The 26377-nt window shown below is 42.3% G+C and overlaps 2 protein-coding genes across 3 annotated transcripts in view; both read right to left on the bottom strand.

The window, feature by feature from the left end:
• LOC105915544 (glycosyltransferase-like domain containing 1) overlaps positions 1 to 30 on the bottom strand; it is a 54230-nt gene extending 54200 nt beyond the window's left edge. Inside the window, exon 1 of the mRNA XM_036139657.1 lies at positions 5 to 30. Within this exon, the coding sequence (XP_035995550.1) occupies positions 5 to 19 (15 nt within the window). The 5' untranslated portion in view covers positions 20 to 30. The remainder of the gene's footprint in view (positions 1 to 4) is intronic.
• A 1718-nt stretch (positions 31 to 1748) lies between these two features.
• The window catches only part of zeb2a (zinc finger E-box binding homeobox 2a), a 47860-nt gene continuing 23231 nt past the window's right edge, over positions 1749 to 26377 (bottom strand). The window contains exons 3-10 of one of the 2 annotated variants that reach the window (XM_012849686.3): positions 18693 to 18923; positions 17825 to 17893; positions 16371 to 16565; positions 15856 to 16070; positions 14294 to 14402; positions 11791 to 13655; positions 9804 to 9984; positions 1749 to 5084 (exon numbers count right to left, since the gene is read on the bottom strand). In XM_012849686.3, the coding sequence (XP_012705140.2) occupies positions 4501 to 5084; positions 9804 to 9984; positions 11791 to 13655; positions 14294 to 14402; positions 15856 to 16070; positions 16371 to 16565; positions 17825 to 17893; positions 18693 to 18923 (3449 nt within the window). In that variant the 3' untranslated portion in view covers positions 1749 to 4500. The remainder of the gene's footprint in view (positions 5085 to 9803; positions 9985 to 11790; positions 13656 to 14293; positions 14403 to 15855; positions 16071 to 16370; positions 16566 to 17824; positions 17894 to 18692; positions 18924 to 26377) is intronic. The other variant, XM_012849688.3, reaches the window with a different exon arrangement.

Raw genomic sequence — 26377 nt, 5'->3', positions numbered from 1 at the left:
TCACCTCTGACCGCTGCATCTGACGCTCCACTCACGCTCTACGTATGGACTGACGTCATGACGTCAACGGAGAAGGACGACCAATAATCTATTCCCGTTTATTTCGCGGTTTGGATTTTATTTAATAAGTAAATAAATTAAGAAAATTAAAACTCCAAAGGTAAATAATCCGTGCTGAATTAAATTTCACTCAAAGTTCCACAATTTCATAAGAACTTAATCGTGAACCGTACACTAACTGATATTTACACTGACACAACTTCCAATGCCCCCCCAGATAATGACTGGTTAATCTTGACAGTATTTACTGGACTTAACTTTTGTTTAGCATTTTGTAATTCCACAACTGATTCACTTAAATACTGCATACAATACAGTGAAAGAGATTTGATCGAATATATTTGTTTATTTTGTAAATGTAATAATGATAAATTTAAAAAAGAAGCAAATAAAATAATAATTCATGTGCTGAAGCAGTTGTGTCCAGATGGGCCAAAATTGTCAATTAAAAAGTACTTTGAGGCCACAAAACTAAAATATTTTTAAAACCAAACACACAAAAGATGTGTTGTGATTATTTTCACCTCCTCAGTAACTAACTAAGCATGCAACAATGTCTAAATCATTGTAAACTTACAAATTAAAAACTTAAAAAGGGTTTACACATTTGCCACATGAAAGAAATGCATCCAGTTTGCAAATTATGTTGGGTTTTATTACTTTCTATTTTTATTTTCAGCAAAAATGTTTTTCTTATTTTTCTCAGTTCTCAGTTTAAAAAAAAAAAACTATTGCTGTATTTAGTTTGATACATTTATTAAAACCAGATTTGGATACAACAAAGTTAACTGCAAACTTAACTGCAAACTTAACCATTCACTATTACAACGTCTTTGTTTGTCGAGGGCTAGAACCGCCTGGGGTACACTTCCGTATGAGCTTACTGTTGCCGTCATGTCAATTTGTTTTGTTGCAGTCTCTTTAAATTTAAAGGAGGCACTTCACACACCCTTCCTCCAGGTTCCAAAGCGTTCTACTTTACCACGTTCAGCCATTTTTGTAGTATGCTCTGAGACGGTTTAATGTTTTAAATTATACACTTGTAGCTTCGGCATCCTTCAGTATGGACTACAGAATTGCTCCAAAAAATAAAAACGGCAGATAAGAAGACCGATAAGCTGGAAATCGATGATTGTTTAGCAGTTTCACTGCAAATGCTGTGACATAAAAGTAAAAAAAAAAAAAAAACACACTAACCAAAGAAAACTGAACAGCTTGAAAAATATGATCTAAAATTAATATAAAGATATCGATGCAGCACCTGGATAGACCACTTTCAACTTTTCTGCATTCCTGGAAACTCCAAGCACATGACAAAATGTATTTAAGGGCTAAAAACGTGGATCTTGCATAATATGTGCCCTCTAAGGAGAACAGAAACCAGTTTGAGGCGTTGATTTGGCTTCCCCAAATCTAAATCAATCAAGAATCTGTGTGGTGTTCTGGAAAAACAAGTCTAATCCAATGACGCTCCACTTTGCAATATACAGGATTTAAAGGATCTGCTTCCAACACCTTTGTATGAGATACCTCAGCACACCTTCAGGGTTCCAGAGGAGTCCATGCCATGATGGGTCAGGGCTGATCTGGCAGCAAAAGTGGGACCAACACACTATTTGGCTAATATAAGGAGGCTAAAAACATTATTACCATTATCATCGGGGTGGTAAAGAATAAAACAGAGGTGCTACAAGAAGAATAACACAGCTTTATTAAAATTTAATTTGGCTACATTTATTTCAACAGAAAAAAAGTAAAAATTGAAACAATAATACTTCAGACATTTCAGGACTTCCTTCATCATCTGTTCATCCTCTCTTCAGAGGCATGAATAAAGTGGATTTTTATTAATACAGTGCTTGCACAATAATTGTTGTATCAAAAGTTCCCCAAATTTAGATTTCTTTTCAGTAGTTTCAAATGAAGTAACAAATGAAGGAAACAACGATACGACCTGATCAACATTTATGCTCCAATAGTCGATGATGGAACAATTTTACTAAAATATACGTCTGTGAGGAACCCTAATACTGTACACTACAGTAGGAAATAAATAAAGACAGCAATATAAAAGGACGCACATAAATAAAATGGAAAATCTTCAAATAAAAAGTGAATTTTTTGTTGGTAACTTCAAAAATGAATACTGTCAAGAGTACTATCTTGGGGAGGGGCGGGGGGTAGAAATTGCACCAACAGTTGTAAACTACAGAATGGCATCTATCTAAGGTAATACTGACTGGATGAGAGGACAGGGGGAGACAGGTGTGTCACTGCAGGGATGGCACTTTTTAAAAAGAGACGGGTGAAAGGTTTGCATATAAGGCTTTCTCTGGAGCGAAAGGCTCCGTCCTCTTTTTTCCAGCTGAGCCCTTTATTTTCTCACTCCTGCCTCTCTGATTTAAGACTGAAAACTCACAAAGGTTTAATTACTCCTTCATTAAAAAAACAACAACAACTCAGGAGGCCCGGAGTCACGTGGTTAGTTGGCAAAATAATAAAGCCGGATAAAAATATATATAAAAAAAGTCACATTAAAAGGAGACAGAGTAACAACATTAACACTGACAGAACATGACTGAGTGTTCCAGACTTCCCTCTTTAATTTTTCAATTAATTTTTTTTTATTATTTTGTAGTGATTCAGGGAGCCAAGTGCAATTTCCTGAAGTGGTTTTATCCAACACAACAAGACACAGAGGTTAGGAACATCCGAGCACCACACAGCTTTCAGGCCTTTATAATACTGTACATTAACAAGCGCTTCACTTAGTTTATTAGAATAATTATTACTATTTTCATTTTCTTCTTATTTTGCATAACATGGATTTTAGCAAGTCCTGTCAGTCCTGCTTCATGATTCAGCTCAGCTGTCCTCTTGCACACGAAGGGTTGGAGTTGGCATACAATATAATGTTAACACTGTTTAAAACTTATTTAGGCTAAAATCTCACAACTCGGTTCAGGATGTTAATTTTTTTGTATTTTATCAGGTTTATCCCTACACATATTACAGCACCTCATACAGAACCAGAAATGGAAAGTTCTGGTGTAACTATGAGGAGAGCACCTTTGTGTAGTAGGAAATTAGCATTTTACAATTTGGTGAAACAAGCTAACAGCTAACAAGCTAACAATTAGCAAGCTAAAAGCTTTCAAGGTAACAGTTAAACTGTTTATGAGGTAACAATTACCAAACTAACATAATTTGACCAGATTTCTGTGATGAAAACCAGGGATATCTCTGATTTTGTTAAGCATGGGGGTTGGCTTGTTTTGCCTGATCAACCAACCAACCCCCTGCCTGATCTGCAATGCCGACAGGGCGGGGAAAGCACATTCAGCTTTTTTACTCCATCATGATACATTGAAATTGGGGACATTTCAGGGGACAACCTTTGCCGGGGACAGGCCACCCAAAATGGGGACTGTCCCCAGAAATCATGGACGTCTGGTCACAAGCTAACAGTGAACAGGCTAACAGTTAACTGGCAAACAGTTTACCAGCTAGCAGTTAACAAGCTAACAGATAACAAGATAACCAGCTCAGTAATTTATCCCTCCTCTTTGCTATTACCAAACTTTCCAGTTTTGGTTGTTTTTTTTACCCAACTTTTTGGTTACTAAAAGAAACTATCTGCTGTATGACACTTGTTACATTTTGTAGTCTATAGCCTAGACCAAGGATGTTTCCCACTCACTTTGACAGCCAATGATTTTATGTAATTTCATATGATCTAATATTACTCTATAATTTTGTTTCCAATTAATAATATATCTTAACAGATTGTTTACAGTTATTTTTGCTTTGATCAACATATTTCATAAGAATCAACTGGGCCAAAGAGAAAGAAAAATTAGAAACTAAAAAAATAGAAATCATGCGTAATACACATTTTTCAAAAAACATTTTTTAGTCTCTAATTCAATTGTAAAATAAGAGCATTTTCAGACTATCTCCAAAATGAATGAAAACACATTATATAGGTAGTTAAAATCTAGGGTTCCAGACTTAGATTATTAGGGTTAACAAACTTGTTTTTGTTTCATACGTGCTTTTTTTAAGGTTTCAAAACTTTAAACAGGTTGGGAAAAATGTTGTTGTAAGAATCAATTAAAACAAACATGTAATAAATATATTTCATATTTAGTTTTCAGAAAAAAAATTAGACTGAACGTGATTAACCAGACCTAAGAATTTTTTTTCAGTTAAAGCAACAGATTTAACTCAGTGGGAGCCTTAAATAAGATGACAGACAGGTAACAGGTGCCCTCATGAGTGCACACTGTTGACTGTTATATGGAAGCCTGATGTATACCTCGGATATAGATCTGACCAATGACCAACCATCCTCTAAGTCAGTCAGACACTCTATTAGCCTTCATCATGAAGCAGAAACTGGACCTCACAAACAAATCTTTCCCGGTTCTCTTTTCTCCATCAGTCCTCCTGTTCCAACGTGCCTTCTGTCTTCCCTTCTCGTGAACAAGTGTCCATCAGCTGTGGTGAGTCTTTGCCCCCTTTATCCATCACTGAGTCCATCTGGCTCCTGCTGTCACCCTCCTCCTCCTCCTCTCTGTTCCTGAAACCTGCCTCTTGGCCGTCTGTCACCTCCTCATACATCTTATCGTCCACTTCTCCAGCATCCTGTCCTCCTCCCTCTCTTCCGTCCCTCAGGATGGTACCGCCGCCATCCTCTGGCTGTTCCTCGGGATCGGAGTATCCGAGAGGCCCCAGTCGTTGCAGATAGGCCCTCCTCATCAGCAACTCGGTGGGCTCCAGCCCTCCAGCCAGCGCTCCTACCTTTGCCTCTCTCTCGGCAGCCTCACGCTCCTCAGCCTCCCTCTTGCAGTAGGAGTAGCGATGGTTCATGTGCTGTGAGTAAGAGCCGGAGTGGGAGAAACGCTTGCCGCACTTGTCGCACTGGTAGGGCTTCTCTCCTGAGTGCAGGCGCGAGTGCTCAATGAGGTGGTGTTTGTGTTTGAAGGCCTTCTTACAGATCTGACATTGATGTGGACGTTTGCCTGGAGACACAAAAGGAGAAAGACAACAGGACACGGTAAGGACGGCACAAACAGATTCAGCTTCAGCACACAAGAACAGCAGCACTAGTTCTGTAAATAAAACATCATTAAGAAAACGTGTTTATCCTGATGACATTGACAAGAACACATAATCAAATCATAACATGTAGAAAAATACCTCACAAGGTACATGTCAACATGTTAAGAAGTCACTAAAAACATCAATTTCAGTAATTCAAAAAGTGAATCTTAAATATCATACAGATTCATCACACAGTGTTGTATTTTACAGTGTTGTATTTTAATTGCTTATTTCTGTTTATTTTGATGACTATTGCTTACAACTAATAAAAACCCAAAATTCAGCACCTCGTAAAATTAGCATGCTACTCAGAAGCAATATCAAAATTATTTTTAAAACAGAAATTTTGGCCCACTATATGTCCATTTACTGCTTTCAGTTCTTGTTTCAGACTCCTTTTGTATGTATAACTACATCTGTGTGGCGTGACATGGGCATGATCAGCTCCACTGACGAACTCCGGGCTGCTTTAGCAGTATCCTTGTCTGCAGTGTTGGCTCTGACAGGGCAGTTTGTGGCCAGTCAAGCTAAGTGATCCCATAGTCATTAAAGCAGGTCTTGGTACTATTAGAAAATGAAATGCAAATTCCCAAAAAGCTTGTCATCAGAGGGTAGCATGAAAAAATTTAAAACATCTTAGCTTAAGCCTCATTTTGGAGATGCCTCATCATCTGTAAATGTGGAAACTTCACACTGGACCTCTAGCAACACTTCTCTCTTCCTCTAGACTCTGGATGCTTCATTTCCAAAAAATAAAATAAAATACTAAATGTATTTTTTTATTGAATATGAGGACCTTAGATTGCTAATCAACAGGGCAGTCCTCTGTCTCCTTAGTCCAAGAACAACCTGCTGTTATGGTCCGTGAGTAGCCAGTCTCTTTAGCAACATGCTATTGGGGTTTACCCTCCTTGTGCAGGATGTCAATGACTGCATACAAGACAAGACAAGACAGGCTTTAGACGTGCTCCAACACAGCTGATTTAAACAGCTGAGTTACCTCCTCAGAATGGGACCCAACTCTACAGAAGCCTGCTAAAAAACACTAATATGCCACAGAGCAACAACTAAAAGTGCCGAACACAAACCCTTGAAGACTGACCATGGACACAACTATCATGGAAGCAATACTATGGCCATTCATACATAGAGTTCTGTTTTAGAAATAATTTTCTATTGGTCACCTGCAATATTTTCTGATACAAATAATTTTTTTAATCAAAGCTTTTGAAAGTCGCAACTTCTAGTTGGGAGTCTGGTTATACTCTTTGTTCATTGAGTTGAGTGAGTTGCTTGAAAGGTCATCAGGCTGCATGTAGCCTCCATGACATCCCAGCTCCAGATTTAACCTTAGGAAGTGCAGGAAAACTGCAGTTGTCTCACTCACTCACTCACTCACTCACTCACTCACTCACTCACTCACTCACTCACTTTGCTGGATTTACTACAACTCCGTATGGGCGGAAATTTCTTCCATCTGACTGAGCAGGATGCTTCGTCTGCTGCCAGCACCATCCAATCAGGCGTCCCACCCACACATGCACAGAAGATACAGCACCACACAGATGCTCACAGCTCCCCAGAAACATGCAGGCAGGTCATTGCAAACACACCAACACCTGAAACATTCACTATTGCTAGCATACTGTAACAGACACACACACGCACACAGTAGTAAATATAAGTGAGTTGGCAGCCTTCTGCTTCAGTGTTGGGGAGTTAAAAATGAAGGGTGAAGTAATAAAGTGAAAAGGGAGCAGGTGTTTAAACACAGGCTCCAAGTGCATGGTCAGCTCTGGAATAAACTCCATTAAAAAAACACTGTTGATAAGCAGAAACTAATTTCTTAAGTTTTTCATAGGATTGTTCTGAACTGCCGGTTTATACACGGAGTCATGGGAAAAACCTAATTCTACCCTGTATTTGAGCAGCTGAACTACTTTTAGCAGTAATAAGTAGCCGTTTTCTCTCCAACCTTATCAAAGCTGTGGTTCATAGAGGTTTGTATACTTTTATTTCTGTACAGCTCTCTTTAGCTCCCAGCAAAGCATTTTAATCTGGCAGGGGTCTGGATTTTGAATAGGCCATTGCTACCCAGTGATTGTTTGCTTATTTAGCCATTCTGTTACACATTTGCTGCTGTTTGGGATCATTGTCCTTTTAATGAACCCGTTTGGCCAAAGATTCAGCTTTTTGACACTGGCCTCATATTTGACTCTAAAATACTTTTAACAGCCAACTCAAGGTTTGCAAGGTGCCAAATCCTCAGGCTTCAAAACAAGCCCAAATCATCCACCCTCCACCACCTTGCCAGGCAATTGATATGTCTTTTCAGGTTGTAGTTTTTCCCCAAAGGACCAAACTGCTTGTTATGGACAAATATCTCTACTTTGGTTTCATTTGTCAAAGGGCATTATTCCAGAAGTCTTATGCTTCATTCTGATAAAGCTAGCTGTTAGAGAGAAGAGTCTTTCTCCTCTAACCCTCCCTAACAAACTGTGCTGGACCAGTGTTTTTCTCATTGTTCACAGAAAACATAAAAGACATTTACCACAGCTATTTTTAACACAATCAATAATGAGCCAAACCAGAAGATTGTTCTGAAAGGAACATAAAAGCCTGTGGGAACTTAGGTTACATTTTACAACATTGAGTTCAGCTTTGAGTTCAGCTGGAAACAGCTCTCTGTTGAGTGTCAGGCTCCATAATAAAGGAAATAAACAGGAAACATTAAAATGTAAACATGAAAAGCAAACAGAGTTCATACAGGAAACTTGAAACCTCTGGAACATTTAACTGAGAAACTGTGTACATAACACTCCTGCATTAAACATGAGGTCTGTGGGTTTAAATACTGGCTGCCTGTTTTTTTCTGCTCAGGATTACTTTATCCGGCCAACATGGTGACAGGATGATGCAATGCAGAGAAAGACAGGGAATAAAACAGGTAGGATGGCAGTTTATCACCTTCACAAGTCTGAGTTTTGGCTGGAAAGCCCTCTCAGTGTTACTGAAGAGTGGTACTCTGGTACCAGATTATATCCAGCAACCATTTTTGTTCATAAGCTTTTCACAGGAAGTTCTCCTGGCATTGGTCTTGGCTGCCCTAAAACTTCACAGTGAACAGTCGTCTCAACAGTGATATCCAGTGGCTTTACTCAATATCAGTGTTGCATTTAACAGAGATGACCATAACATACTGACTACTAAATTGGAAAAACAGGTGGAAGTGTCTGACACTGTTGTATATTGATTCACGTCTTACTAGGCAGACTGCGATTATTATTTTGTGTGATTTGGTAAATGTAAATCAGAGTGAACACCTCTAAGCTCTTTTCTTGGAGCACTTTTATTCAACGTCTATGTGCTCCCCTAGATTATGGAGCACCGCATCCATTTCCTAACTTGCTAAATTACATGGCACTTAATATTTTTGTGTTATCATATGACCACAATCACTTACAGTCACTGAGGCCTTGTGTTCACAGTGCCGGTGTGAGGATCAGAACATCCTGAGCTTAGTGAAGGAAACAAAACATTTTTTGGGCTCCAAAACCACAAGATTAGAGATTAGCCCTCAGTTATACTCAAGAAGGCCTAACCACAAAGCATGCAAGAAACCTTGGTGTGGTTATGAACCCATACCTATATACAACAGGAATGATTAAAAAAAAAGTGGAGCATACTTTTATTACTTCACTAGGTTGGAACTATTTAGACTTAGATTTAGACAACATTATTGTCATTTTGTATGCACAAAGTGCATACAAAATAAAAATTTCGTTTGCATACAATTATATAGTTATATAGAGCATTTAATGCTCTATATAACAATCTCTGAGTGATTGAGATGAGATGGTTGCATCTTATCCAGCTGATGCAAGAGTCCTTACCAACCCCAGAAAAAAATAGATCATATCACGTCAATACTTGAATCAGATTTTCAATTCTTGTAATTGATCAATAAGCGCTGAATCTTCTTGGTCTTAAATAGATTTAGGAGCTGCTGGTCTGGGACAAACATGAGTTTTAGTGTTTTTTCATGCTTAATTGAGTCTTATTGTTTTGATGTACATATATCGTGTTATCATATAATTCTCTTTACCTTGTTTTTTTTTTTTTTTTTTTTTTTCATTTTTCACCATGAATTACCCTGGGTGTAAATGTTGCCATTCAGACTGTCTTGTCTTGGAGTGAAAAAATAACAATCATGTGCTGTTAAGAGAAGTCATTGGTTCTACAGTAATACGTTCACCTTTACCACAGACTGTTTCCAGAGTAAATATAAAAAAGTGAATCTGTTTTTAATTAATTAATCCTTTAGATCTTGACTCACACACAAACAAGAACTAACGCCAAATTCCCCCCTTTTATCACAGTCTGAAACTCGTGCTGCGGAGCATTTTTTTTTTTTAAAGTTTCAGTGATCACCTCCCCAGCCAGCTGCTGCAAAAAAGAGAATGCGTTAAAGGCCGCAGCCTGCAGAAAAAAAAAAAAACAGATCCGAAGCACTACAAGTGGGGAGCTACATGAGAAACAGAAGTAAAGAGTGGGGGAATAAAGCAAAAAGTGTGAAAAAATTAGAGATAAAAGGAGAACGGGGGGGTTAAAAAGAAATGTCCAAGTGTTATATATACCTGTGTGCTCATATTTGTGTCTTAGGAGGGAACTGGTCTTCTGGAATGTTTTGTCGCACAAGTCACACGCGTACATACCACTTTCAGTCTTCTTAATCTTCTTCCTGGAGAGCAGCGAATCGCTGTCTGTCAGGTCGTCCAGGCCTGACAGATAGTCTGCCGTCCCGTCCAGCAGCTCCCCCTGAGACAGAGACAGAGCTTCAGTCATAATCCTACACCTGTCGACTTCACGCTCTGAGACACCTTCTGCTGCCACCCCCCTCTGCCCCCATGATCCCAAGTCTGGACAGGGCTTAAAGGCCCAACCTGGGTAAGTCCCTTCATCCAGGAGACATTTAAAAACAAGTGGGGGGAGGGAATGAAATCAAGCAGGGTGTGCAGGAGATGTTCCAGATGACTTTTCACGGAACCAAACTTTGAAGAGGTACTTTCAGACCAAACACTCCTTCAGGGTTATTTACTGTTTGCCTTCACAACAGACATCCTCTGACCCAAAGCATTTGGCTGCTTGATGATTAATTAGTCAAAACATTTAGGATTTCCTGTCTCACATCAGCGTTTAATTCAACAACAACATGCCAATAGGATATTGCATGTAGCTCACATTTCCTCTACTCTCCTATTTTATTCCTTCCTCGTAATGTTTCCATGAGTCAAAGCAAATCTATAACAGGTGAGGGCATCAAGGAGAAGGAAAGTTAATTCATCTTGTACATTGATACTAGTATGATGATTACAATTTGATACATTGAACCTTTTTATGGTTCCAATAACTCTGAGGACACTTCCTTTTTTTCTTTTTTCACTGTAAGGGAATCTGACTGATTGTTGTTCATAGAACTGAAACAGAGCCAATTCCAATCATGCCTTAGAATTTTTTTTTACTTTAGAAAATTTAAATGGATGTTAGTTGGTATTAACTATGAAAAGATGGAGTCACAGTGAAGCTTACGGCCAATGGATGTACTGTATATATATATCGATTAAAGGACTTTTTCACTTTGACTGTAATTTGAAGGCCAGTTAATGTTATAGTTGGTAATGAAGTTCAGAAACACTTTTTGTTATATTCTGTAAAATCGTCCTTCCATCCTGAAAGTAGTAAATACGTTATGTATTCAGAAAAGGTTAAAAAATGTACCTCAGTGAAAGCTGCAGACCTGTAAAAACTCTGACCAATCCTGACCGTTCGCACCAAAGGGCAGTGATTGGTCAGAGTTTTGGTCCTGCTCTCACTCCCCTCTGTCTCTTGAGTTCTGGGGGGATCGCCTTATCTATTGGTTGTCTCATATGCCAATTATTCTGACGAGCTCACGTAACGCCAGTGAGTCAACACATTCCTTGTTAGTTTATGCTTGCTGGCTGCACATGCGCACTTCTAGTGTTTATGTATCTGGTTAGCTTAGCGGTTAGCTTAGCAGTTAGCTTTGGAAAGGGAAGAGCAGGCAAGACGGTCTTGCGCGTACGCAGTTATTCAAAAAGGGAATTGGGGAAACTTCTGGAAAAATAGCCAACTCTACCTTTGATATCAGCTAAATCTCCCTACTTATATGCCAAAAGGATAACAGTATCTATTTTCATGTGAAGACAGAAGACCTTGATAAAAAATATAAAATGCAACTTCTTTTTGTGTATCTATGTCTCCTGTTTTCCACTGTAAAAAAGCTGTGAAGAACCAATTATCATACTGCAATCTTCCTATCAATTCTCATCAAGAAAGTTCCCTGCTCATTCTCATGACCAGTCAGAGACTTTCAGGGCCTAAAAAGTCCCTAAACTACCAGAAGATGCAACCTTGAGAGCAGAACTCTGGTTTGTCTATGTAGAAGACATGTGTATTTCAACTCCATACCCTTTCCAGTCCTTAGATCTTCTAGTCAACAGTCTTTATCTAGAGAGAAGTTCTCTGGGTTGACCACCTTTGCCCTAAACTGACCATGGTGATAGGACCTAAGAGAAAATTTTCTAAATCGTGATCTAGGTTTACCTGAAAACCTGCTTTCCGTTGGTACTTCCTTCTTTGCTGCATTTCTGCAAACGTTGCAGCGCTTGTGGCATAGGGGTAGACCATGTGTGGCAGGTAGCTCATGGGGTCAAGACCGTGGTAGTGACCAAGGCCGGGGATTGGGGTCTGCCAACCCAAGGCTCCTTGGGGTGGCAGGGAGGTATACACAGGACCTCCAGTAAAGGGATTAATCCCAAAAATTGGACTCGTGCTTTTCTCCAACTGATGGATAGAGATCCTACCGCTGTCAGAGGCAAAGACCTCTTTTTTGATATTGGCAACCTCCAAAGGTCCAGATCCCTGTTCACGTCCTGCATCCTCGCCATTGTGCTCAGTGATAAAACCATTGGGTCTTGGTCGCTTCTGTGCCATGTGTTTGGGCAGCGACAAATCCAGAGGAGTATCCCCATGGGCATCCTCAGAAGTGAGGCTGTTTGGAGTGTAAGAGCTACTCTGGGAGTGTTTTGATGAAGTGGAAGACAGGTTTAGGGGTGATGGAGTGTTGCTCCTCAAGGGGTCTGCAGGATCTATTGGTTTATCCCCTTTTGTCTGCTTGGTAGCTGTAAACTGATTGGTCTTTGTGAGTCTGTAGGAACCATCACTGTTAAAAAAGCCATTGTGTAAATCTGTAACAGGAAGATTTATTGGAGACCGACTCAGATTTTGGTCTGGCCGTCCAGTGTCAGGAGTGGGGAACTTTTTCCTCAAATTGTCCATGTGGTTGTTTTGACCTTTCCACTGAGAAAACCACTCCTTCACCAACTCTTGAGGAAGCCCGACAGCGAGGGAAATCTTGAGCAGTTCCTCAGAGTTGGGGTCAGTGTTCATAGCAAAGTAGGCCTTCAGCACTGACATGTGCTCCTTGAATGGGTTGGTGGGGCTGTTTGCCCTCTCATTATGGGACAGTTCATCAGCCCTTGGCCCTCTGCAGGCAACGGGACTGCTTTCTGGCTGCTGCAGGACTGCTTTAATGTCCTCATTCATTTTACACAAGTAGCGCTCATGTTGGTGAAGTGGGATTGGTCCGGGGAAGATCTCCTTGCAGTATTGGCAAGAAAATGTCAGAAATTGGTTCTGTCCATCAGACAACTTTTCTTCACAACTAAGATCAGCTGAGTGGTTTGGTTTCTCTTTCTTATCATCTACTTGCATCTTGGAGTCATTGATCAGGTTCTTGGCCTCATTGACTTTCTCCAGCGTATAGTCAATTATGCTCTTGGTAGGACTATTGTGGCCCATCACCTGAAAGTTGGCCTGGGCTTCCATCTGGGCACCCAACTCTTTCATATAGGCCCTGAGCTTGGATAGCTCTTCTGAATTTCCGTCCATCTTCTGCCTGCTAACAGTGTTGTCCACGATCTGGAGCACCTTCTGTACCTCACTCAGGCTGTTCCCAAGATGTCCAGTGTAGCCCATCAGGGAGAGATCAAGCCCCATTCCACCCAGTTGTTGAAAGGAGCTTTGTGAGGAGCCATGGATACCCAGCGGGCTTCCACTACGGCCATTTAGATAGACTCCTGGACCTCCGAACCCATGTTGAGAGGCCATTAGCAGCCGGTACTCATTTAAGTCCATTGGCTCAGTCTTGATGTCCAGCTGACCTTGCTGGTCTTGCAGGCCAAAGAGTCGTCCATTTTCTAGTTTGTGCCGGAGATGGGCCAAGGCGGGGCTTCCTGGGGAAGATGTTGTGGAGTTGGGAGAGGAGCCAGGTTTGATGTTGTTCCCATTTCGCACTCGTCCATTAAGGGCAACCAGGCCGATGCATTTCTTGCTGCTGATGTGGGAACTGTAGGATCCCGAGTGGGAAAAGCGCTTCTTACAGTTGGAGCATTCATATGGCTTCTCACCTGCAAAACACAACACAGGGATTGCTGTCAGGTAAATGCAGTTCTGTCTAATTCTGCAGACTGAGACTGATCCTAATGTTTCCAACACTGAATATTCAATTAATTACAACCAGGACTGTGTTTATGACTTAATCAAGCATGTTGAAAATCTAATTATTGGATCAGAATATATGTTCTCTTGATAGAGACACTTCAGATACCATCAACGATCACATCTGCTGAATGAATTGTGATTTATTAGTTGAGCTGTAGAAAGTTGGCTTTCACTTTTCCAATGGATCAACATATCTTTGTTAGGGGGAACAGAAATGTTAGAAATAATTCCAGGTAAAAGATAGTTTTCTGTTTATCATTTCCACCATCATCAGAAACTCAGAGATCTGCTTTGTTCTTATATTATAAACAGACCTGAAGTTGTAATGTTTATTTCAATAATGTGAATATTTTGACAAAAATAGTTGCAGATTTACTTTTGTTTATGACACTTGTGTTTGCTGATTACTGTGCTTATTGTTTCTAATAGACGGCACCGTCTGGACTCTTTCTCCGAGTGTGTGTGTCTCTGGTATTCCATCAGTCAACGGGGTTATAAACCTGTCTGTTCATCTGTCGTCCCCGTCCCCCGGTATTCCACTCACCACTGTGAATACGGAGATGCTCCTTCAGGTGGTGCTTGTACTTGAAGGCTTTTCCACACTCGCTGCACTTGAACTTGCGGTTTGCAGCTCCTTCACTGAGCAGTGGTGGCTGCAGAGAGGAGAAACCAATTAGAAGGGAGGGAGGTGGAGTGGGAGTGGAGCAGAGAGGATAGAGACAGATTCTCCTGGAAGTCTGAGTGCAAAAGGCATTCTGAGAAACAGCGTGGGCTGTCTCTGTTCACAGGCAGCAGTTTCTGGTTGAGGTGCATTCCCAACATTTCAAATGCAAATATGCATACTAACAAAAACACATAGTAATGGAGGGGCATCCTCCCCCCCACAGGAGAGTGGGAGCTTACATCATTTCATTTCACATGAAATGCAAACCCGAACAGCCGTTTCATTTATTCAGCAGATAAAACGCCTCTTTCATCTGTTTGCTCTGACACTGCTCAACCACGGGTTTAACCAGAGAAAAGACATAATAAACAAGTTACCAATCATTTGGACTCATTAATGACATTAATATTAGGATTTAAAGAGAAAATACTGGTTCTATATACTAATTCCATGTGGACCTCTAGGATGTATCTCTGTAGGGATGATGTATAATACGGAAAAATACAATTATTCATCAGTGACGATGTTAGCGATCTGTAAAGCTGGCTTCTTCATCTACTCAACGTGATGAAACCCTAGCCAGCCAGCCATCCATCCATCCATCCATCCATCCATCCATCCATCCATCCATCCATCCATCCATCCATCCATCCATCCATCCATCCATCCATCCATCCATCCATCCATCCATTCCTCCATCCATGTTTCTGAGTTAAATTTGATACGGTATTTCATGTCTTTGATCACACAACAGAGGAGATTTATGTGTCTGTCAGATGTTTTAGTGATCCAACATGAGTGTTTCTGTGGTGAAACGTGAACTGATCTGAGTTCCACCTCTCGTCTCGGTTTAACGGTTTAACTCGAAGTCCTCCTATAAACACTCAGAGGATTAAGCTTCTCCAGCCCAGCAGGGAAAAGACCATCTGGTCCTGGTTCAGTCTGTGAGGAGGTCTAAGGAACCGTAGGATCCTGACAGCCAACTGCTTGGATAAGGTAATCCCATTACGATCATGGTGTAATTGGAGAACTGAATGACTTGGAGCTTAGTTACTGACTCTAATGAGACTCCTGGATCCCGAGGAGCAGAGAACAGGCGCGTGCAGGAAGCGTTTAACACGGCTTCATCATTAGATTAGAGCGCGAAGTGATGAGCTGTGTTCACAGGCTGCACGCCCAAGCACAGCTGCCGCCGCAGGAAGAGACTCCGCCTACACAGGATGCATTTCCAGTGGTTGGGCGGGGCCAAAGTTAACAGGTTATCGGAAATCAAAAAAAATTACCGCAGAGAGCATGAAAAGCTCTCCTGGTAGTGAACACTGGGATCATGAGCTAAATCATATGATCAAAGGTCAATAAACTACCTATCTACCTATCCATCCATCCATCTTTCTAGTATTTCATCTTACTGTTGCTCAACTGGTGCAGATGTCTTAGCTCACCTGGTCTGTAGGGGGCTTGTGTGTGGTCATGTGGCGCTCTAGCTGAGATCTCTGGGGGAAGGTTTCGGCGCACAGCAGACAGGGAAAGGTCTCCTCCGTGTTCTCATGTCGATACTTGATGTGCTCCTTCAAAGACGTCAGCCGCTTGTAGCCGCGCTCACAGTACGGACAGGTGAGCAACTGGGCGAAGTCATCTGCAGCGCTGGAAGCCAGGTCTGCAGAGAGAGGTGAGAAGTCACACAGGATCCCTTAAAACCAAAACTATAAGCTCTGAACTTGTTTTCTTTTCAATGAGGCCTGCAAACCGCATGATTGGGAGAATCCTTCATAAATTCTCAGTTCTTTTACGAAACAACTGTTTCAACATTAATTTTTATCAAGACACGTATTACTCTTCAAACCATTTTCTTTTTTGATTCTTTGCGATCTTGTGTTGCTATACTTCAGTCATGTATTTGCTGTTTAGAGTGTTTAAGTGCTTGTTTATTATCCCTTTGTTCTGTCCATCCTCTCACCATGTTCACTCTCATCCTGCGCAGCGGCCTCGGGCGTGCTCAGTCGTGTTACCTCCTCCGGGGCTTCTGGGTAAATGATGGCAGTGTCGCTGCGCTGGAGGTACTCAGCAATGGTTTCCTGGTGACAGTTGTCATCCTCCAGCTTCCGTTTCAGGAAGAACTCATCCAGCTCAGAGATGCCTTCCAATCGGCTCCCTAAGATAATGCATATATAGAGAAAAGATTATCATCAGCATAAAAGACACACCTGAAAACACTTGGAATGTTGCTTCCCTGGGTATCATCCTGCAGTGACTACAAAAGCCTTCAGCTCTCATTCTTATCTCACAGGTATTTAGGCCTCGTCCACATAATGACAACCATGGTAAACATTTCATGACCGATTAAGAAAAAATGTGTATCTACATGAGAGAACAGAGCACCACTGAAAACACTGTAGTAGGTATGCTGGTGGTGCTGTGACATTGAAGAATGCAAAGAAAAGGGCATATGCAGACAACTCTATGAAGTGAACACAGCACCGTGGTGGAGGATCAGACACAAACATGGACGCCTGTTCAACATGATCTTTATGTGGGTTGGCTGGGGACACAGTGTGAAGAGCGGGGTAGTTAGAGAGGAAGAGTCTGAGGACACTACTAACAGCCATAACAAAGTCAATATTTGCTTTAGCATGAACCCAACACTGAACCACGCCATGTTGTTATTTGTGACAGTGAGACGCATTGGAGGTTACAGAAAGCTACGACGTCATGGTTCAAGAAAAAAGCGACTCGCATGTAGAAATGGAACACAAAATACAGCATTTAGCAAAAAAACAACACCCGGTTTAAAAATTACGGCTTATGATCTACCAAAATACTTGATCTGTGTGGACGCACAGCCTAAATGACAAAATACCTTGTTGGAGCCACCTAACCTCATCTCTGTGTGGACGGGGCCTTAGACCAACAGAACTCTTCAAACATGATGTTCAAGAACAAAAATAATTTAAATTTTAAATTACTGGAAACTTTCCTGCCACAGATATAGTCCACATAAAGTTTAAAACAGATACTTTGCATTTATAACATGTTCTATTATGTTTGCACCCATCACAGACACAGATCCTTCTCTACGAAACATCTTGATCCTATAATGAATTACAGGTAAAGTTTCTTAACTTTTATTATAGTTCAATTAAAAAATACGGATGACACATAATTTACTTTATGGCCATTGGTTGCTGATTGGGCAAGGCGTTTTGTGTAATTCCCTTTTTTTTGGTGTTGCATTTGGTGTACATGTTTAGTGTTAATTTTTTTTCCCTCTTGGAGTTATTCCATATTTAAATTTTTTATGAATTTAAAAATTTAAAGTTTTTTTCCAGAATGTTTTCAGTTTGGACATATCATTTGTTTCTCTTTGCTGTGTTGTTATTGATCAGAATATATATATATATTTTTTTATCTCACCTGCCCCGTTTTCCTCCGCCTGGAGAGATGCCTCAGATCCCACAGCGTCGTACTCGCCGCTACGCTCACCTAAAGGGACAAACACAAACACATTATTCTAATTCCTAATATTCATCCTCATGGTTCTACACCCTGTTCTTCACTGATTGTTCTCCTTGTTCTGTCTTTCTCCTGGTTTTCCTCGATTATCCTTCTGCTTTTATGATTGATTCTCCCTGGAGTTCTGCTCTTTGTTTTCATTCTACTTCATTCCCTTGCTCCTGGTTCTCATCCTGTAATTCCCTCTGGTTCTCTGCCTGGATTTCCCCTTGGTTCTTATTACGTGTTTTTTCTCCTAGTTAACCTTCTGGTCTGCCCCCATGTTATCCTGGATCTCCTTGGCCACTCTCCTTTTTGTTCACTGGTTCTACTCCTGGTAATTTCTTGGTTCTCCTTTTGGTTCATTAACTGATTCGTCCCTAATTTTGTGCTGATCTTTCCTGGTTCTCCTCCTGGTTCTCCTGCTGGTATACCCCCACCCATCCCCAGTTTTGCTCCTGCTTCTCCTCCTGGTTCTCATCCAGGTTGCTTTGTAATCTGTGCCATGGTTCTCCCCTTTCCAGAGTAAACTAATGTCTGAGTTTTTTTTGTGAATTAACAACTGAAGTCAAAGAAGTCAAAGACTTCTGTGTTCATAAGAACCTTATATGTGACTATAAAGGTTTTATCAATAATTCTCAGCAGGAACTGTTCCAACAGGCTTATAGACTAATGGTACTTATTATTTTTCTTCTATCTAATGACCATAAGCATCATTTCTTACAACCAGGAGAATGAAGGACGGACAACCAATACTGACTCTGAGGAACTGATCTGATCAGAGACTCACCGATACATCCGTCCTCCCCCCTGAGCTCTGAGTCCTCTGGCTCCCTGTTGGACAGCAGGGCGTGGCCGACCCTGGGCGATGCCTCCAGAGTTGGTATACCAACTGGACTGCTTGCCTCTTCATCCTCTCCTCCTCCTCCTCCTCCTGTGAAGCTGCTGTCATCGCGGAGCAGTGTCTGGTCATCCTCATCTGTCTCCGAGGTTGTCTCCAGCACGGTGTCATAGTTCAGGACTGAAACACAGAGGCAGAGGAGGAGTTAACGCAGCTGAAAAAACATCTGAAACCAGCTCTCCCTCTGGATCTCCATCCAGAACAATCTACCAAATTTCAGTCTGTAACGAACTTCCTTATTTAATGTTATAATCTTTTTACATTGTTTCATCTCAGAGCTCAATGCTCGTTTCCTGTCAATTGGCTTGTTAAGTTCTCACAGCTCTCACAGATAAAGATGCATGTATAGCCTAGGCATGATGGTCTTAGAAAGGAAAAAACATAGTCTGATTCCTGTGTGATTGATTGTTTTAAGACACATTAGATAAAACTTTTTGATCTGCGATTTCCTCCAGAAAACTTTAAGCATTCTCTGACTCCATTCTGACTTTTTTAAGCGTTGTGTCGTTTGTCAGCTGTGTGTCGGCTGCAGACTTGAACTGAGCTGAACCTGACTGAGGTGAATTGTGTGTGCAGGGGTGAGGGTTGGGAGTGTGGGGGGGGGGGGGGGGGGGGGGGGGGGTACATGACATCATGGGAACAGCCTGCAGACGGGAGTACTGCCACAAAACAGCCTGAGATTTTCTGCCTCGTTCAGTGAACACAAATTGTTGGAGCGCCTCTTCTGCGTCTTATCACACTTCCTGCTGCAGATTTGATCTCCCACAGGAGGCAACAGACAACCCCCCCCCCCCTTCCACTCCCCCCTTCCCGAACACCCGACCCTCTCAGCTACACGGAGATTAGTCTGTTCATAATATGATCTTTGTCTGCAGCCTCTGCAGCTCTCGCCTCCCGGACAACTGCGCAACAGGTGCAAATTAAAAAGGGAGCCACGGTGGGCTGGGCTCAAATCTGCTGACCTGGGCTGAATACCAAGAGAGGGGGGGTGGGGGTGGGCGAAGGGGGGGCGTGGGACAGGCCGGGCTTTAATAAGAGGTGTGACCGCTTCAGACGGGTAAAGCCCTCTGTGATCAAACAGAGAGAGATGGAGCACTCGCTGTGTGGTCCAAGGTATACGTGGGGTCTAATGTGACCCCCCCCCCCCCAACACACCCAACACACCCCCTCCTCTATTATTTCTTTCTTCTACTGGCTGAAAGGATAGGAGCTGCAGCAGAAACATTCAGCTGTTCCAAACAGGGATGCTGATCAATAACCAATAATCAGGATCATTTCTCAAGGTTATAACATGCTGGTGAAATCAGGTGGTGTCTGGAATCAGCTGATTTTCAGCTTTATTGAACTGATATTTTCTAAATCACTGAACCCGGCCAGGTTATGCTGACAGCTTCCATCAGCGTGGATGCTGTTACTGAGAACCAAAATAAAATTAAGTTTAAAATTAAGTCAGGGAAAGTACATAGATTTTGAAAGGAAACTATTTTTCAGAGATGTCTGCAGCTCATTCAAGCTGACTTTGTTGCCAAGTACTTAGCCATTGCATGTTTTCTCTCTCATTGGTTAAACCTTTTGTATTAATTGTTGAATAATAACCACAGAAAATTTCACATATAGTTCAATCACATTGAATATTTTGGTGAAATCCTTTCTTTCATCCATCCATCCATCCATCCATCCATCCATCCATCCATCCATCCATCCATCCATCAGGTCATGGCTTTAACAGGTTCTGGAGGGACACCCAGACATCCCACTACCCAGGAGATCCCAAGGTGTTTCCAAGAAAGAAAGTATTTCTCCATGAACTCAGGGTCTGTTTCTGGGACTCTTTTGAATGCTAATTGCCGTAAAAGTAAGCTCCCCCTGGATGATGGAGCAATTTTCTATCTCTAAGCTTATAGAGCAAGGTGTTCCAATAGTATTGTAAGCAAAGAACACGTCTAAAAAAAAATTATACTTTGAAAAAATTCTCACTCAAGCAAAAATGTTTTGAGAGTAGTGACGTCGTGTATGCAAAAGCTGAACGTACATTTTCACAGTTTGGTGTTTATTTTAAAATTGGACACAGAGTTTTATGAATTGCATTGTATCCTATACGAATTCAGAGTTTTTTTATTTGTTTGTTTGTTTGGTTTGTACTCGCATACTGTAAATGATGGCAGGACCCTGTAGGGAAGACGAGATTGTTTATGGCAGGCAGGAGCAGACCAAAACAAGCGCTTCTTAATTTGTATCCAAGCAGACCAATAGAAATGTGTCTTCGCTCCATCCTCCAGAGGAAGTCCCACCCTACGAAGTGTAGAGAATGTAACCTAATGTTTTAATTCAATAACAAAAAAACACCAGAAAAATTAAATCTGAAAAAAGCTGCAAAAATGTACTAAGCTGAAATTTTGCATACAGATTGTACATTACTCTCAAAACCTGGACATTGATTGAAAGGGTTTTCACAGTTCTAATTTTGAAACTTGCTCTTTTCTTGCAATAATATGCAAATTCCTCTCCATACAAGCCGCCCAACAAAGGAAGTTCATTTCAACCAATTGCATCCAGAAAATCATTATTTTGTTCCTGATAGATTTAGTTTTGGAACATGATGGTAGATTGAGAGCTGCAGATGTGGACCAAATCCATCCACCTCTCTGTCCTTAGGTCCCTTAACCAGAACCTGAGATACTCCAACTCCTCCACTTGAGACAGAGAGTACCTCATTTACTCGAAGGATCTTGATGAAAGAAAAAGACGACGATTAGCAAACATCCAAATATAGACACTGTGATGTTGCAAGGCCAGGGGAGGAGTAGATGACCAGAGAGCATCTGGTGAACAGGCCTTGGCTGCTGGAGCTTGGCTGGCTCAACTCAAAAAGGAAACAGGTGACCACCTCCACATTAGGCCCTTTGTATATGGATGGAGAAAGTGGAGGTCGGATGTCAAGTGAGCCAGGAGCCAGTTGAGGGTGGGGGCCTGGGCATCATCGCCTAGCTTTCATAATGTTGAATTTTGCTTGACTTTTATCTAGTCACATACATTGAGTTCCTCACAGAAGATGATAGAAAAGTACAATAAATCATTGGTTGTCAAAGCCGGTACGAATCAATCCAACCCGACAATGTTTGAGAGTGAAAAGTCTCCTCTGAAGAGCATCTCTGTCACATCAGAGTGAGGCATCGCCGACAGAGAACATCTCTGTCAGCTGGCTTTGTGTTGGTCAGAGAGCCGAGGACAAAGCTGAAACTCCTCCTTCTCCTCCTCTTCCAGCTTCCCACACAGACACATTAATCTTCCTCCCCCCTTCTTCTTTCTTCCCCCTCTGACACTTTCTCTGTTGTCACGTTCGTCTCCAGCTGTTCCCGAGACAAAAGTCCTCAGAGGCAGCACAAACACACACAATTGTGATCTGAAAAGCCGGAGCAGGAAACACAAACAAACAAATATGGAACACGCGGCGCTGCGACCGGCAGCAGAAACACAAGAACCGAGGAGAAAAACGAGCAACATGACCACTGGCGACAAGGTTTCCCGTGTCCTCCTCATGTCTCCGTAGGACACAAGTAACCTCATCGGTGGTTGATAGACGGATCAACCTCAGCATCGCGTTGAACTCAAACCTTGATGAACAGCAGCCGATCTTCCAGCTGCTGAGACGCCCGTCCAGGTGCTGTGTCCTCCGCCGTTCGCTCGCCGCCTCACTCTGATCTGGAGGCTGCATCATCCTCCTACTCCTCCTCTTCATCAGCTGATCACCTGAGCAGCAGCCCGGGGGAGGAGGGAGGTGGTTCCCATGGAAACCAGGTTGCTATCTGGAGCTGCCACAGATTTGGACACGGACAGGGAGGCGAGTCCGGCATGAGGCTAGGAGGGACCCTGTGAGATATTCCAAGTTGTCCACATCTTCAGTTACTCAGAATTTGCTGATTTTTTTTTTTTTTTTTTTGTCGAGGACTTAAACAAATGTTCTCCAGGCAGTATTAAACTGTTTTGACTTTGTTGTTTCCAGGTGAATCTCTGGCTCTCAAGCCTTTTATCTCGACAGTATCTGAAAGTCCAGCGATTCAGGACCGGATTGAAGCCTCAACCAATCTGTCTCATTTTCAGCCTCCTGGATCGGTCCAGTAGAAAACAGCAGATTTATGAGTTTTTGTAGCATCGCTGCACCTGCTGCCATTCCTTCTGACCAGGTGTGCTATTGTTTTGGGGGCGTGTCCTCTTATCTGGGCGGCTTTCATTGTTTCTGTGGGGTCCCCTGAATGCAGGGAGTTCCTCCATTGAGGCGCTGATTGTGTTTGATATCCTAATTGAATTAAAGTCTCATTCTTTTGCCTGGACCCGTGCAACAGGCTGGAAACTCAGGCAAGGAGGGGGTCACAGCCCCCAACATCATCACCCCCACAGATCCGCCCCCCTCTGTCTGAGCCCCTCCCCCACACATGGTACGACTGCATTTATGGGCCCCTCTGGCTGCCACCAGCTGAGCTCCTCAGGATTGATTAATTGATTTATCAGTTGATTTCTTGATGAGATGTGATTTTGCTTCCTGTTGCTCCCTGATGGTCAAAGTTTCAGGAAACGTGGTGTTCCTGATCACATGATAGAAACAGGAAACTGACGGAGCGGTCGCCTCTGAAGGAATTAACCGAGAGGATCAGCCTCTGCAAAAATCCACTGCAGAACCGCAGCAAGAGCGCTTGGCGAAGGATCTCAGGCCTTCAGCTGCACGCAGAAACACAGACGTGCTCAGACACAAAAGACTCAAAACCTCAGAGCCTACCAATGTGGGAATTAAAGAGAAGCAGAGCGATGAAGAGGAGCTGGAACAGACAGCTAGTCATTTCCAAGGTATGTGCTGTCTCTAAGAATGTAGCAGCAACCCTCAACGCCGACGGGGGGGGGAGGAGGGAGCGATCGGGGAGACGTCGCAGGCAGAGATGTTCTGCTGGCAGGTTGCTGCGTAAATGCAGTCACCACAATCCAACTTTCCCCGGAGGCTGAGCGCTCCGACACAGAAGTGGGGAATCTGTAATTCTGCCTGCAGGGTGGTTGGATGAAGGGGCAGATTTAGCTGTGTTCCCTAAATGAAACGCCTCTTCTTCAACCAAAGGGCTCAGGCATTGTGACCTGCAGACACCGACGTCTCATTTATACACTTTGACAGCGTGTTTACCTGCCATGACCACAAACCTACTGACAATGTCACATCTACGTGCAGGCGATTTCACTTTTGCTCACAGAGATGTCGTGTCTACATGCAGTGGCCTCCCATTTACCCGAATCTACGACACAATTACCGTCAGTGACGTCGCACTTTTAAAGGAGCGATGCCGTTTCAACATGCTGTCACTTTACATTCACACGCAGTGACATCAGGGTACACATACAATAATGTGACATTTACATATAGTGACATCACACTTACACGCAGTGATGTTAGATTTACATACGACATCACGTTTAGAAGCAGCGACATTATGTTTACGTACAGTGAAATTACACTTAATGGCAGTGATATCACATTTACGTGCAGAAGCATTAATTTACTCATGCTAACATACCATTCTCACGCAGCAATATCATTTTTATTTACAGATGGACTACGTTCACTTAGTGACGTCACATTGACTCACAGTGATATCAGTCTAACTTACAAGGACTACACATTGTTCTGCAGTGGCATGTCACTAACGTAGAAACGTCATGTTTAGATGCACTGGTGTCGGGTTACTGCCCTCTTTCATTAATGAACATCCAGCAATAAAACAACAGATTCATATAGATCACCTAAACATAAGACAGTGAAATAACTTAATGGGACAACAGTAATCAGTGTGTGTTTTATTTCAACAAGACGTTTAAAGACTTAAGATTCAGCAAAATCTAAACTATGTCGTGTTGTGTTACAGCTGTTAGAGCTACCCCGAGAACTTTTAGATGCACCTTTACTCCAAAACACCGTGATTAAATGGTTCCATTCCCCTCACCAGCATGTTATTGAGCGCTGCAGATGCCTGGTGACGAGCCATTCTGCTAATTCAGGTGTATTGGAACAGGGATGCTTTTCAGCAGCATAAAATCTGGATTAAGAAACTAGTATCTAGGCAGCTACATGACAATTTTGTAATTCTTAATCTCTGTACACACTGGTATAAACACTAAAAATGTGTAAATTCCCTGCCAGGCCTCTGGTAGTTGGTATGTGGCTTGAAACACAACAACATGTGCATGCATACCAACACTCGTACTCGTAGTCTTCAACTCATGCAGGACTGGGTCACAGTGACAGCAGATTTAGGAGAGACGCCCACACTTCCTTCTCCACAGACGCCTCCTCCAGCTCCTCTAAGGGAAGCCCAAGATGCACCAGGCCTGCCGGGAGACATGTAGCCTCTCCAACGTTCCTGCCCCCCATGTACCTCCGGTGGGACATGCCTGGAACGCCGCCTAAGGGAGGCGTCCAGGGCGCATTCGCAGAAAATGCCTAAGCCACTTCAGCTGACTCTTCTCAGTGTAGAGGTCCACCTCCTGCAGGGGGAGCCATGAGGGACTGGTGCAAAGAGGTTTGGGCAGCGGTCAAAGGCAGAGGCCTCGTCGACCCGATCCACGGACACTTAAACTGGCAGACAAACACTCCCCGCTTAATTTCTACTGATTCCAGCTGCAGTGTGAGGGTTCCCCCCCATACAAGCAGATACTGATTTTCCAGGCCACACAACAGAGACTGGGAAGTTTCAAATCCTTCCTCTCTCAAGCTCGTTTTTCTAATCGAGTCATTTTTAAAGAACACGCGTGCCGTTGTGGTGTACATGAACAGTAAAAGCTCAACAAACCAAAATAGAAATTGTAGGACAGTTGGTCTTGAGGACTGGAGCTGGGCATCGCTGAGTTAGAGCATTTAGAGCATGTCTAGGTGTGACTGTATGAAGCTGAGTTCTTATTTCAAACAAACACGTAACTCTGGCCTCCTAATCTGGCTGCAACACATTCGGCTCAATCGTTTCTAGCTCCACCCGCCTCCACGTCACACCTGGACAGGTCACGTGTCTAACAGTTCACCATTAGTGGTAAAAAAAAATCTTGTAATCACGAGATTTTCATCATTTTCATCTGAATTTAGAGTCCGTACATCTGTTAGAACCAATAAATTAGTATTTGATCAACACCTATGACCAGGTCAAACATCGGAGAACCGCACACAACAGATGTCTGACTGAAGGATGACAATGACGACAACCTGCTTTATATGATGCTGTGTTTACAATCTGGCTACAAGGTTAAAGATTTACACATATTAGATTAAAACCTCGTAATGCCACCAAACCCAAAAGCAAATATTTTCTAATTAGGTTGATAGGGCAGGGAACAGATAGCTATTTTAATCTGTTATAAATGTATAAATCGCTACATTCGGCTTTTAAATTTAATTTAAAGACTTTCTCTCCCAGGATGGAAGTTTGTGTTCTTACATTCAACATAAATTACTCAACCTCTGCGTGGTTCCTGTCAATGGATACTGAATTAGATGCTCGCAAAGTTGATGTGTTTAGGATTATTGCTGCTACAGCAGATTGATCCAC

This window comes from Fundulus heteroclitus, chromosome 7 (assembly GCF_011125445.2).
Source record: "Fundulus heteroclitus isolate FHET01 chromosome 7, MU-UCD_Fhet_4.1, whole genome shotgun sequence".
NCBI lineage: Eukaryota > Metazoa > Chordata > Actinopteri > Cyprinodontiformes > Fundulidae > Fundulus > Fundulus heteroclitus.
Note: the sequence above shows the minus strand (reverse complement) of the source record. Positions and strands in the feature narration are given on the sequence as shown.